The sequence below is a fragment of the Gobio gobio genome, assembly GCF_949357685.1.
Source record: "Gobio gobio genome assembly, chromosome: 24".
Taxonomy (NCBI): Eukaryota; Metazoa; Chordata; class Actinopteri; order Cypriniformes; family Gobionidae; genus Gobio; species Gobio gobio.
The window spans coordinates 8,076,590-8,090,181 of NC_137120.1; the positions used below are offsets into that span (position 1 = coordinate 8,076,590).

Sequence of the window (13,592 nt, forward strand, 5' to 3'; positions counted from 1 at the left end):
GTAAACCACAAACGAAAAATGAAATATCGAGCCAAAATCTAATTTTTCGTTTTTTTAAAAAAACTAAAAAACGAATAACAAGCCGATTCCAAACAGGAAATGAAATGATCAAAACGTACACGGACCAATAGCAAACAGTGCGGAACTTTATTTATTTATTTTTTTTATTTTTTTATTGGATTTAAAAAAAAATGCAAAACAATTCAGTATGTTCTCAAGACGTTTAACAAACAATGTTTATCAGCACAAGGACGCAATAACTACATACAATAAATACAATTTAAAAAAAGACAAAAAAATATTAAATTAATTGGCTGCACCGATGTCAACAAATGACGTCATGCGCGCGCACGCGGAGGACAAACTGATTCGGGCAGGCAGTCGAATTTCGGCACAACAACTGACATCACTACAGTCTGGAGGAAGTTAGTGAATAGTCCACATCCTCTTCTCTTCACTTCTTTACTGCAGACACTCAAAGGTTTTCAGACGAGTGAAACTATTTCTGAACTGCTGAAGAAAATGCTTCACATCTTTGTTTTTTGCTGTTTGTGCTGTTGCCGTCTGGTTGGTAAGTTATAGACATGTTTTTTACTGTTGCATGTTATTTGTGTGGAGCTCTAATGAACTTCAGTTCCATCATTAACATTATTGACTGAGAAACTGTTTCTGTTTGTTCTTCAGGTGTGTTTGGTGATACAGACGCAGTGAAGTCAGTGTCAGTGACAGTGATGGAGGGAGATTCAGTCTCTCTAGACACTCATGTTACTGAAATACAGGACATTAATAAGATAACGTGGAAGTTTGGAACTGATGGGTCGCCCATAGCTAAAATCAGCAGCAGGTTCAGTAAGATCTTTATACTTGATGATGCTCTTAATGGGAGATTCAGAGACAGACTGAAGGTGGACCGTCAGACAGGATCTCTGACCATCACAAACACCAGAAACACAGACTCTGGGGTTTATGAAGTCGACATCAGCAGAATAAGCAGCAGCCCGACCACACACAGATTCGCTGTTACTGTCTATGGTGAGTACAGAATCACTGTATTATATATTACTATATTAGACTTAGCATATTTATTGTCATAATTATTAAATAATTGATTTAAAAAAAAACATTTGTTTAACATTTCTCTATGATACTGTAATTCCTTTTAAAATATGAATCCATATAAAACTGACCATAAGAAAAGCCTCCAACTTTTGTAATGTCATGATACATAAATAGTCCCTGTCACACCTGTCATAATATTTCAGAACTCATAAAGCTCAATCCAAATGAATATGTCATGCAAGCAATGGTCAGATGCAAATATGATGAACCATCTCCACACAAAAGCTTATATATCTGCACACTGAGGCATCTCCTACAATATTTCTGCTTGGTTCTGTTCGCTTTCACAAGGCAACACTATGGACCTAAATGTGTTCAGACGAGTCACGTGCGAGTGAACCGTCCTCTCATTGGTCAGCGTGCAGCTGTCTGTGTTCCAGGATTCGGCTCATATCGGTCATCCGTCAGGATGGACAGACAACAGATCCTGGACTAATTGTGGCTTTCTTTGTAGCTGTTGTTATATTACTGTAGCATTGTGAACAAGAATCAAGGGTTCGTTATTCTTATGTATTTTGGAGAGTTGTTCTGATATCTTCATCTGACCAAATTATGCATTTCATTTTGTCCTTTTGTCTCCAGTTTAACCCAAGATTTATTTTGAGAAGCATTAGCAAAACAAACACTACTGCTTTTCACACAACATATGCAATTGCCCATCATAGCATTTTGAATATTTGATTATTAAAATGAAAAATCATTTCAATTTAGCATCATTTTCCTCTCTGATATTTGTCCATATGTGCAAACAATAATCTTTTATAGATTTAGAGGGATGAAGATCATTGTTATACGAGATACTCACTGACTGATAAACACTTTCTGATCTATTCATTTTTTTTCCAGCTCATCTGCCTGTTCCTGTCATCAGCAGAAATTCTTCACAATGTTCTTCATCATCATGTTCACTGGTGTGTTCAGTGGTGGATGTGAGTCATGTGACTCTCTCCTGGTACAAAGGAAGCAGTTTAGTGTCCAGCATCAGTGTGTCTGATCTCAGCATCAGTCTCTCTCTACCTCTGGAGGTGGAATATCAGGATAAAAACACCTACAGCTGTGTGCTCAACGATCCCTTCAGCCACCAGACCAGACATCCCAACATCACTCAACACTGTCACACATGTGCAGGTAAGACAGCACGGCTGATATATGTGTTTATTCACTGAGCTGATCTCTGCTGATGCTGCTGGATCTAAGTTCCCCTAGCCTGTCTATGGTCCCCAAGTGGCTAGAAATGTTGATAGTTGTAAACCGAGTTCTGGGTGTCCTGCTCTGCCTTTGAGAAAATGAGAGCTCAGACGAGCTGATCTGGAATCTTCCCTGTATGCCGTCATACGGGGAACGGTCACCTCCCCTTCCTCTGCTTTGCCCGCCCAGAGAATTTGGAGAAAATGGATTCAGTTTATTTTAGTCGCGACGTCAGCACAGGCTTTACAAACCATATGGATTCGACAGCACCGCCACAAACAGTGAGTAACAGTGTTCATTAATGCCTGATCTGTGATCAGTGATTTCTGATGTGTAGCTAATCATTCAAGTTCACTCAGACTTTCTTTCTAAATCATTTAATACTGTCAGTCCCGCCGCTGGCCATCTTGATGCCCTGAGCGTAATGCATCAGTGAATCAAGCCAGGGACTAAACGATCAACTTCACATCAGTTCTGTTAGGAGCATGAAACAAATCTGTTATATAAATTGTGATTAGACGCTAGATTAGCGATCAAAGAACACTCTCTAGATAATGTACGGAGCTGTCAATCACACGTCACGAGTGTATCTGCACACTTGTCCAAACTGCCGTTATAATGAATGACGCTGTTATGCTGCACAAAGCTCTTACTGTGTTCATGTCGATGTCGTATTTGCTGTTAGTTGTGTGAAAGCATTTTGTGAGAGAAAACGCGGTGTAATGACGAGATCACTGCATTCACGCGATCAACAGACTGTCTGTGTACTCAATGCTCATCACTGCAGCTTTTCATGTGATGGGAAAAGATCTAAAAATAATGCTATAATCAACACTTTGACGATTCGTTCATCTCGACGGCTGTGATGGTAAAAAAAACGTAGTAAAAGTATTCGAGAGGGTTCCACGTTACAAAGTAGGGCTGCTCGATTATGGAAAAAATCATAATCACGATTATTTTGGTCAAAATTGAAATCACGATTATGTAACACGATTATTTCACATGACTTTGGGAATGTGTTGCATTTATTAAAAAGACACCTTTCAACAATTCAATTGAAATTGTAACATTTGTTGTACTTTTTGAACTATTAAAATAAATAATATAACATATATTCAAATCAAAGTATAAAAGTATTCAAGTAAAAATAATAACCACAAATAAATAAGATCAACAATATGGTTCGGCTAGATATGCTTTTCAGGTTTTTCAGGTACGTCTAACATTAGTTTTCAGGTACAGAATGTATCAAATGTAAAATAACATTGCATATTTGATGCATAAATTAAAGATTAATCCTATTAAACTTACAAAAGCTATTCAATCAAGAGCAGTGAGTGATGTCCTTGTCTTTTGTTGTTTGACTAAACAGACAGCAGTAAAGGCTACTGCCCCTTTAAGACCTCATGCTCGGATATGCGTCGTCTTTCTCGACTGTATAAAGTTTACTTAAGGCATATACAGACTATGTCTGCTAGGATACTCATCAAGATGGACGTTGACATACCTTTTGTGTGAGTTTGTCCGTTCAAGACTTGAAAGTGAACTCAATATTGGCGCGCTGTGAGACATGTGCGCGCTCTCGGATGAGTGCACAGAGACACATTTTCTCACAGTGCGCGCAACTTCTCATTCGCGTCTTCTGGCACTAAACCCGGGTGATAACGGCGAAAATGACTGGTCATATTCAAACATACGGCAGCACTCGCATGCATTGAACAAAGTTTACAAAGAGAGAATTATTTGAAAAATATGAAGGAAAAAAAGGACGTTTACACGGCACTCCTGCTCTCGTCAGTTTTTGTTTCTTTATTAGATTGTCATAGGTCACTCTGTGTTTAATTTTCAAGTGGTTAAACAAATTCGTGATGTTCCCTTGTGTAACAGTAATGATTCAATCAGTCATGTGGCAGGATAGACCAAAGTCTGAACACCTCACAGCCCTCGTGACTTGTCTAATCAAATCATGCTTAAACAAAGGGCCTGTGTGTTACGCTGATTAGATCCAAACCACATCATGTAGCCGCAAGAGCGTTGAAGGCGTCGGCCTTCCCCTCTATAAAAACTGGAACCGACCATCAGCTCTTTGCATTCTCGCCACCACAAGGAACGGACCTCTTGGCATTTCGCCATGGAAGGGAAGACCAGCCCTGGTCTTCCCAACCCTGAGAGAAGGCCTCCACGGAGAGAGAAACCGGCAGACTTCTGGAGCGACTTTCCTAAACTTCAAAGAAACTCACCTGGGACTCACAAATCCTTAGCGAACTTCCCCGACGATTCGAACTCAGACACTTACACGAGAAGCCGTAGTAATGCAAGTATTCTATTTCACAATCAAACTGCTTGAAAAAGGTTGTCGGAATTATGAATTTATATGAATTTCTTGTGGGCTCTTACGAAAAGACTGAAGCTGTCTCTCTCTCTCTGTCTGTCTCTCTCTCTCTGTCTGTCTCTCTCTCTCTCTCTCTCTCTCTCGTTAATTCTTCTTCCCTTTTTATTATTCGTTAAGTTTCATGTTTCCTTGTTTGTACCATACTGTTTTTCTCCTACATATATATGCATATTTCCCCGTATGAATCGTAGCTTTGTAAACTGTAGTTGTTTTATTAAAACCCAATAATTGCATTACATTGAATCCGTATTGTTTTGCTCACAAATCTCGAAGTCACTGAAGCGTAAGATCTAAGCTACCCATTTAAGCTTGATTTTCTTGTATTACTCCTTCAGTGATACAAATGGTACAAACATAAGAGATATTATTTGTCCTGATCAAACAGATCAATGTTTCTTAAGGTTTGTAAGATTGATAATTGATGAAGAAATCAATTTGGATAAAGGTTACTTTTAAATGATTAAAGGTTCCGTTATACGTCAATTTTGTCTGTACAACAAGCAAATAATATTCATAGACTCATGAATATTTAGACCATTTGAGTTAATTATTCCCCAAAACTCATTGTTGCTACAGTGGTGGAGAATTATTGTGGCAGTTTCAAACTTTGTTTTTGTGAGCAATATTAATATTCATATTCATGTGTATTTTTGGGTATTAATATTATGCACACGCGTTTTCGTTCGTTTGTTCGAACTGTGAGACAAATCGCTCAAAGCGAACTCACTTACTGACTAGGCACAATGCCGAGCTCAGCTTAAGCATATTAACAGATGCTAATTTAGCAATATTAGATGTCCTGCAGAGATAAAGAAATCTCTGTACAGTCCGTACATGCGTAATATTGTTTTATCCCGCTTGACTTGAACGAAGAAATCTTCTTTCAAGCGGAAGATTGAATTAGAGCGAGTTTCCTCTTTTCAATAATAGGCCTAATATAATATTAAATCGTTAAGATAAACGATAACTCCTGGTTTAACATTGGATTAGCTACCCAAATCGGAGACCTAAAACATTTGACTCATAAATGCTGACTGACCGTCAGCCAGTTTGATAAATGTCTATTGGAGTTCTTTTAAATGTGACGTAAGCAGATGTTTATTCCTGTATCCACATTTTATTGTGCAGCGAATGAATCCTGCCAATTTGTTTGTGCCAATATAGCACGGAAAGATCCGACGTGGTCTAAAAAAGTAATTGTGATTTGTGTTAATCCTGTGTGCGGCCATTATTTGATTTTTGGTCTTCAAGTCTCATGAGCAGGTGCAACTCTGCGTGCTAGACACCAGAGGGCGCGACCTAACAGCTCTCGAATTACACTTCACCAAAACTTTATCCCGAGCGGGCGCAACAGCGCCATCTGGTGAGCGTTCCTCCTAACTAACTCTAGTCTGGGTGGACTCGACTGCGCCATCTCATGGGCATTTTCGGATAGTTCTACTCTCCGCTATAAATTTTGTTTTAACAAACTTAATTTCCTTCCTAAGAAGAGCATGTGAATTGTTTATTGATTACTTATAGAAAGGTTTTCATTTATGCAATTTTACTAGCATTAGGCAGCAACCAGGTCTCCGTTCTCGCTGATTAAACACACTTATTTGAATTTGAGTTTAAAAGGAAAAATGAATTTCCTCTAGCTTAAATTGAAATTAGGTTCTTAAAGTTACTGACAGTCCACTTGGAAGGAAGGACGCCACCGTGTGGCCATACCCTGCTAAGTCAGCTTACAGCTCTCTCTCTCTCTTTTCCCACTTCCTTTTCACCTGCAACCATAAATCACTTGATCCGGTAAACAAGCGAGTCTTAATTCACTTTTGATTTCACCTGTTTACCCTCTTTGTGTATTTATTGTAGGGCTCACAAGCATCGGTGGTGAATTGAGAATCGTCTCAACGTGGTCTCCACGAGCAAGGTTGTCCAACCGACGTGACCGGCATCGGCTGTGTGTGAATCTCGGTTTCTTTTACCTCTGTCCGCCGTTGCGGCCCGCAGTGGCGACATCAGCAATTTGACACTCCAAAGCCAGTCAACCAGTTCAGCTGACACACACAAGGCAATGTCTGGCACCTGTATCTAAACCATGGCTTAATAGGGAGCCACTCTTGAAAAAGAGGGTTCTAGGGAACGTGCCAACTTTGCTGTGCTGGCTGGCGGTTGACGGGGGGGTGCTGTCAGGTTGTGTTTAAAGTCTAAACTGTTTGAGTGGGCGTAATGCGATACAGAGTAACAAAGGACCGAGGACACGGCAGTTGGGTGTTTGGGAACGCCCGGAAGGCTAACTGTGCCGCTGGTTTTCCACCTGAGCGACCTCAACTCGCCCCGGATAAACTAAATGTGATAAAACCCACATTATAAGCCGAATATTAGATACTCCCCCGAGTATAGCCTAAACGTTTGGCCCACCTTTCCTCTCTAAGCCGCACCCTCTTCCTAGGTTTCCTAACCCGATAGCCACACATGCTGTAGGCCCCAGAAACTCTCACGAAAGGTAGCAGGCTTAGCCCCTTTAGTGTTTCTCTAACACTCCCAGCGTTCGCGCTTATTTTCCTTTTTATTGCAGACCAATTCATTTTTGTGTTTGTTTCTTTCCTACCTTCACTGTCTGGACTGTTGTAATCTTGTTTCTCTCAGTTCATCAAGAGACCCCAAGGAAAGCTAAGTAATAGAGTGACAACCAAGCAGCCGGCGTCACCAGGTGACCCACAGGGCTACCACCTGTCAAAGTCTCTATTTCAGGCCGACCCAAAAATTGGCCCGCCTAATTGCCTAACTGTCAAACTGTTTACATCAGTTAGCCAAAATTCTTGTCGACGGCATAGTCCGTACAAGAGCTCGTTAACCTTAGAACAAACTTGCATTGGCCTCTGTGTGTGTGTGCTGTGTTTCTCTCGCCCACAGTGAACCAGTATGCCCCGTTCATCCAGTCCCGCTGTCCCTTGGGATCGCCTAGCGGTATGGCTGGAAGCGATGACGAGCACCGTTCTGTCTGAGGACGCCAGTGAACTGCAACAGCTGAGCCAGGAGGAACTGGACACAGAGCTAGACAAGCTGACGGCACACGACCCGACGCAGAGTTACTCTCACAAAGAACTGGCCAAGATCCTCGGGAGCCTCGCCCACAACCTTGTCGCCCAGGCACGGCTAAGAGAAAAGAGCCACACCGACCTGGAACAGGAAGCGGCAACATTAAAGCTCCAAGCCGAGGAGGCCCGGAGAAACCAGGACCTCACCCAGCGTCATCTAGACCAGCTACTTCTAGAGACCAAGAAAAAGGGTGAAACGGACACAGAACGAGAGAAAGAAGTAAAAATACTTCAAAAGGCCCTGAAAGATCTGCGTCTGGACACAGACCGCAGAGAGCAGTCAGAGAAAGACACCAGGGAAGAACTCAACGAACAGCTCCGGCGAGGCGAAGCTCTCCTAGAGAGAGCCAACACTGCACTCAAAGACAGAGATGCTAAAGCCAAAGCCTCCGAAAACCACTTGCAGGCTGCCCGAGCCGAGATCAATGAGCTGGTCCAGCAAAGACATGAGCTCAAAGATGAACTTGACCTTGTTCACAGAGAACTGAAACATTCATATAAACTGCAAAGTGACCGGGAAGGGGGAACGCACCACACAAAGTTTCCCCCGACCAGATGGTCCGCACCTTTTAGCCAAGAACCAAGAGTTAGAAAGGGGGGTGACAACCCACTGCTAAGACTGTCACCTGCTAGCCTCCACGAAACCCCGCCAGCAGCGGAGAAAGGGAAGCACTTCCAGGAAGTCAGGGCCAGCAGCCACGTAGCTCATAAAGACCTTGACAAGCTGGCCAGAAATATCCCTACGTTCAGCCCAGACCCTGCAGGAGGAAACGACGTTGACGCCTACTTGCAAGACATAGACTTTCACCTGCAGACTGTCGCTAACGCGAACACTTGGGACAGATTGTTCCTACTCAGAATCACTTCTAACCGGGACGTACGCAGCTTTCTAGACCGTCAACCAGAGACTGTCAAAGCAGACTACTGGCAGCTACGACGAGTTTTAATTCACGAACACTCTGATCCAGAATCAGACCAGGGACTAATTGCTGCTGTGGACCTCAGGCAAGGTCGACTTGAAACCCCACTGACTTTACAGCCACCTGTTTCCATCAGTCATGGCAACCTCATGTCAGGACAGACCATCCCGGAACAGGGAACGGTGATACCAGCATACACCAAAGGGGTCGCTGTTCGGCTCAACATGCAATGTGGCCAAACCTTAAATCACACGCAGGGTTTCTTCAAACCCTCACCTGAATGTGTGGAACTCGGACTCACACTTGAAGCCACACCCCTCACTGAAGTGTCATCTCGTGTAGTCTACATCCTCTTCAACAACTGCACAGCAACTGACATCAACATTCCCAAGGCCTACCGGCTGGGATGGCTAGTGAGCCATGACTTTCATGATTTTGAACTTGAACTACCCATCATTGGGCCCATTCCACCTGCACTGATACCCGAAGGGAGTACAGATAACACGCTGTTCACTGCACCCTTCAAATTCATTGCCATCACGTCTGTCATGCCGATGACCAAAGACCAGGTGTGCCGAACGGAGCTGACTGAGGACAGTCACCTCGCAGTATACACAGTCTCCCACCAGCCTGTCGGTGAGACTGATGAACCTGCTACACCTCTCAAGACCAACCTGATCTATGTAGACGACGTTCTCATGAAGAGCACAACGGTGGCCGACCACCTGAAAGAAAGAGACTATGTTTTGAACCAACTATCCGCAGCCGGTGCCAAGATCGCCCTTCACAAAGGACAGTGGTGCCGGGCCAAGGTCAACTACGTGGGCCTGCTAATCGGATCCCAAGGCATTGAACCTCAGTCAAACTGTATTCATGCCATTCAAAACATCAAGCCTCCTACTAACACCTCTGAGCTGCGCAGTTTTCTAGGGGTGCGCAATTACTCCCGACAGTTAATTGAAAACTACTCAGACATGGCCAGACCTCTAACAGCCCTGCTGAAGAAAGACTGCCCTTTTGTCTGGTCGGATGCACAAGAACCCCAACAACAACTGACCTGTCAAAGACACTTTGAACCGAATGTGTGCCAGGGCATGCCCACGGCCTACGTCGAGGGGTGCTCCTACAACCACGACGGCATCCTCAAGGCAGATGCAGGAGTGCTGTGGGTGAATGATCAGCCGTGCCCACCACAACACTTCAAGTTGGGTCCTCAGTCATCGCAATATGCAGAGATAGCAGCTATTCTCATAGCCCTACAGATTGCATCAGCACATGACATCAGAGAACTGCTCATCCGCTCAGACTCTAACTATGCCAGACTCAGTTTCGTGTGCCACCTTCCAAGCTGGAAACAGAATGGTTTCAAGACCGCTAACAACAAGCCAGTCAAACACCAACACCTGTTCCAGGAATGTGACAACATCACAAGAACACATGACCTGACAGTGTACTGGAAGAAGGTAAAAGCACACTCGAAGCTACCAGGTCTCGACAAAGACTTAAATGACCAAACCGACGCCCTCGCCAAGTCGGGCGCACTACACGGCGACATGTGGGTACCCCCAAACCCCACATCCAGCCCCAAAGTTGCAGTGCTAACCCGCAGCAAGCGACCGGCCCCGGCTACAATGCCCGCCTCGCAGCCGCTATCGCTAACTCCGCAGATGTCCAACAACGACATTGCGGATATGCAAGCCTCTGACACTGCGCTATGTATCTCCATGATCATCAGCAATACCCTAACCCTAGGCATAGCCTTTCTCCTGTACAGGAAGTTCAACGAGATGAGAACCCGCTTCAGCCAAACTTACGACAGCTGTGTCTGGAGGTCTCCGATGGAAACCCTGGAGGGAGGGTAACACGCCAGAAGCAGATGCGAACCTCATCGAGCTGGCTCCTCAGCCACAACGAACACCTGCTATCCAGCCGTCCCGATTCACCTGCCATCCGACCATTGTGATGGGGGTTGTCCGATAATGACCATAGGTCATCATCTGACAAAAAGGGGGACTGTAACAGTAATGATTCAATCAGTCATGTGGCAGGATAGACCAAAGTCTGAACACCTCACAGCCCTCGTGACTTGTCTAATCAAATCATGCTTAAACAAAGGGCCTGTGTGTTACGCTGATTAGATCCAAACCACATCATGTAGCCGCAAGAGCGTTGAAGGCGTCGGCCTTCCCCTCTATAAAAACTGGAACCGACCATCAGCTCTTTGCATTCTCGCCACCACAAGGAACGGACCTCTTGGCATTTCGCCATGGAAGGGAAGACCAGCCCTGGTCTTCCCAACCCTGAGAGAAGGCCTCCACGGAGAGAGAAACCGGCAGACTTCTGGAGCGACTTTCCTAAACTTCAAAGAAACTCACCTGGGACTCACAAATCCTTAGCGAACTTCCCCGACGATTCGAACTCAGACACTTACACGAGAAGCCGTAGTAATGCAAGTATTCTATTTCACAATCAAACTGCTTGAAAAAGGTTGTCGGAATTATGAATTTATATGAATTTCTTGTGGGCTCTTACGAAAAGACTGAAGCTGTCTCTCTCTCTCTGTCTGTCTCTCTCTCTCTGTCTGTCTCTCTCTCTCTCTCTCTCTCTCTCTCTCTCTCGTTAATTCTTCTTCCCTTTTTATTATTCGTTAAGTTTCATGTTTCCTTGTTTGTACCATACTGTTTTTCTCCTACATATATATGCATATTTCCCCGTATGAATCGTAGCTTTGTAAACTGTAGTTGTTTTATTAAAACCCAATAATTGCATTACATTGAATCCGTATTGTTTTGCTCACAAATCTCGAAGTCACTGAAGCGTAAGATCTAAGCTACCCATTTAAGCTTGATTTTCTTGTATTACTCCTTCAGTGATACAAATGGTACAAACATAAGAGATATTATTTGTCCTGATCAAACAGATCAATGTTTCTTAAGGTTTGTAAGATTGATAATTGATGAAGAAATCAATTTGGATAAAGGTTACTTTTAAATGATTAAAGGTTCCGTTATACGTCAATTTTGTCTGTACAACAAGCAAATAATATTCATAGACTCATGAATATTTAGACCATTTGAGTTAATTATTCCCCAAAACTCATTGTTGCTACACTTGCGTTGCAGCCACTACCATGTAGCAAATCTTGCACGTAGCATGTTTCTGCTCGTCGTCTGATTCCTCGAAGCCAAACTGTTCCCAGACAACGGAATTGGTTTTGCCTTTTTTGCTCACCAAACGCTGCTGTAACTGCCCTCCTTCTGCCAGCTTTACTCGCGCCGAGTTTTTAAATTCCAGCGGATGATATGCACACGAGTCACGAGACTCACGACCTGAGAGAGTTTGTGGCTTCGGGAGGGGCGGATGTGCGCGTGCGCGTTTCATTCAGAACGCAAGACAAAATAAGAGTGTTCTTGCAAAACTGAACATGGCAAAATAATAGTTTTTTCTCGATTGTACTATTTTGGTGATCGTTGGGAGCCAAAATCGAAATTCAATTAATTGCACAGCCCTATTACAAAGTTCGTAGAATAAGGAGGAAGACGACAGGGTTTTCAGACGCTTTTCTCTAAAGTGACTATATGGTGTATGTTGGGTGTATTTTATTTAATTTGCATCCATTTTATATTTCTTTGCCAGTTACAGTTTCTGAATTTGTTTTTTTGGTTTGCACATTTTCCCTCTGCTATGTTTTAATTATACACTGTAAAATGATATGATGAGAGAGTTATGACAATGTATGTTTTTACATTGTTTTAAAGGGGTCATGAACTGACTTTTTTATTTTTTTGTTGTCTGAGGTCAACTTATGACGTTTGCATGGTTTTTACATTCAGAAACATCATAATGAATACGTAATAGGCTATTTTCGACCCTGGTTTTGAGGCTCTCTCCTGGAACGCTCAGTTTTGAAGGGCGTGCCGCGCTGAAGACTTGGAAGTGAATGCCCACTGCTATGATTGGATAAGCTTTGCATATTAAATGAGCTTCGGCTTCCCCATGAGTAAACGTGAGGCAATGTTTTGAAAGAGTGTAGAGAAACGGCAACCGGAATGATTCGTCCCACAGCGAGGACTCGCAAAATGTCTTTATCAAAACAAATACAATGATTTATCTCTCATCCACCCGCAATTAATATGAATGTTATTTTTTATTACTTGGCCCGCCCGATCTGTGGATATACACGCACGCCAACGTTGCAGACAGCATGATCAAAACTTCTGTGATTGTATTTTTCCTTCAAATATCAAGTCAAGAGAGTTAACAACGCACTTCAAGAAAGAAATGTTATTTCACTATTTATGATGACATGTATTGGTAGCCCGTCTGGACTCCCACTGTTGTATTTACTTGTGTAACTCCGAACACTGACTAAATTATCAAATGTGCAATGTACAAGATGTGTGAATTCAGATAACTGTTTCCATCTTTATTCATTTCTATCTTTCTACCTTCTCAAAACTACTCCAAACCATAACCCTAACCCAAAAGAAGCAAAATGTAACTTTAGTATGTGTGATTGAGAAACTGTGTCTGTTTGTTCTTCAGGTGTGTTTGGTGATGAACTGAAGTCCGTGTCAGTGATGGAGGGAGAATCTGTCACTCTACAGTCTGGTGTTACTGAACTACAGACAGATGATGAGATAATGTGGAGGTTTGGAACTAACGGACCTCTTATAGCTAAAACCAATGGAGTGACCAATATGTTCCCTGATAATCTTGATGGGAGATTCAGAGACAGACTTAAGCTGGACAAGAAGACTGGATCTCTGACCATCACAAACATCAGAGCTGAACACAGTGGAGTTTATGAAGTTGAGATCAGCACCAGCAGATCAGAGACTAAACACAGATTCACTGTTACTGTCACTGGTGAGTAGAGAACTACAGCTC

The 13,592-nt window shown here is 43.1% G+C and overlaps 1 protein-coding gene across 1 annotated transcript in view; it reads left to right on the forward strand.

Moving 5' to 3' along the window:
- LOC307120278 (T-lymphocyte surface antigen Ly-9-like) overlaps nt 1-13,592 on the forward strand; it is a 32,088-nt gene continuing 18,496 nt past the window's right edge. Inside the window, exons 1-4 of the mRNA XM_079807235.1 lie at nt 1-571; nt 685-1,032; nt 1,966-2,247; nt 13,248-13,571. Of these exons, the coding sequence (XP_079663361.1) occupies nt 523-571; nt 685-1,032; nt 1,966-2,247; nt 13,248-13,571 (1,003 nt within the window). The 5' untranslated portion in view covers nt 1-522. The remainder of the gene's footprint in view (nt 572-684; nt 1,033-1,965; nt 2,248-13,247; nt 13,572-13,592) is intronic.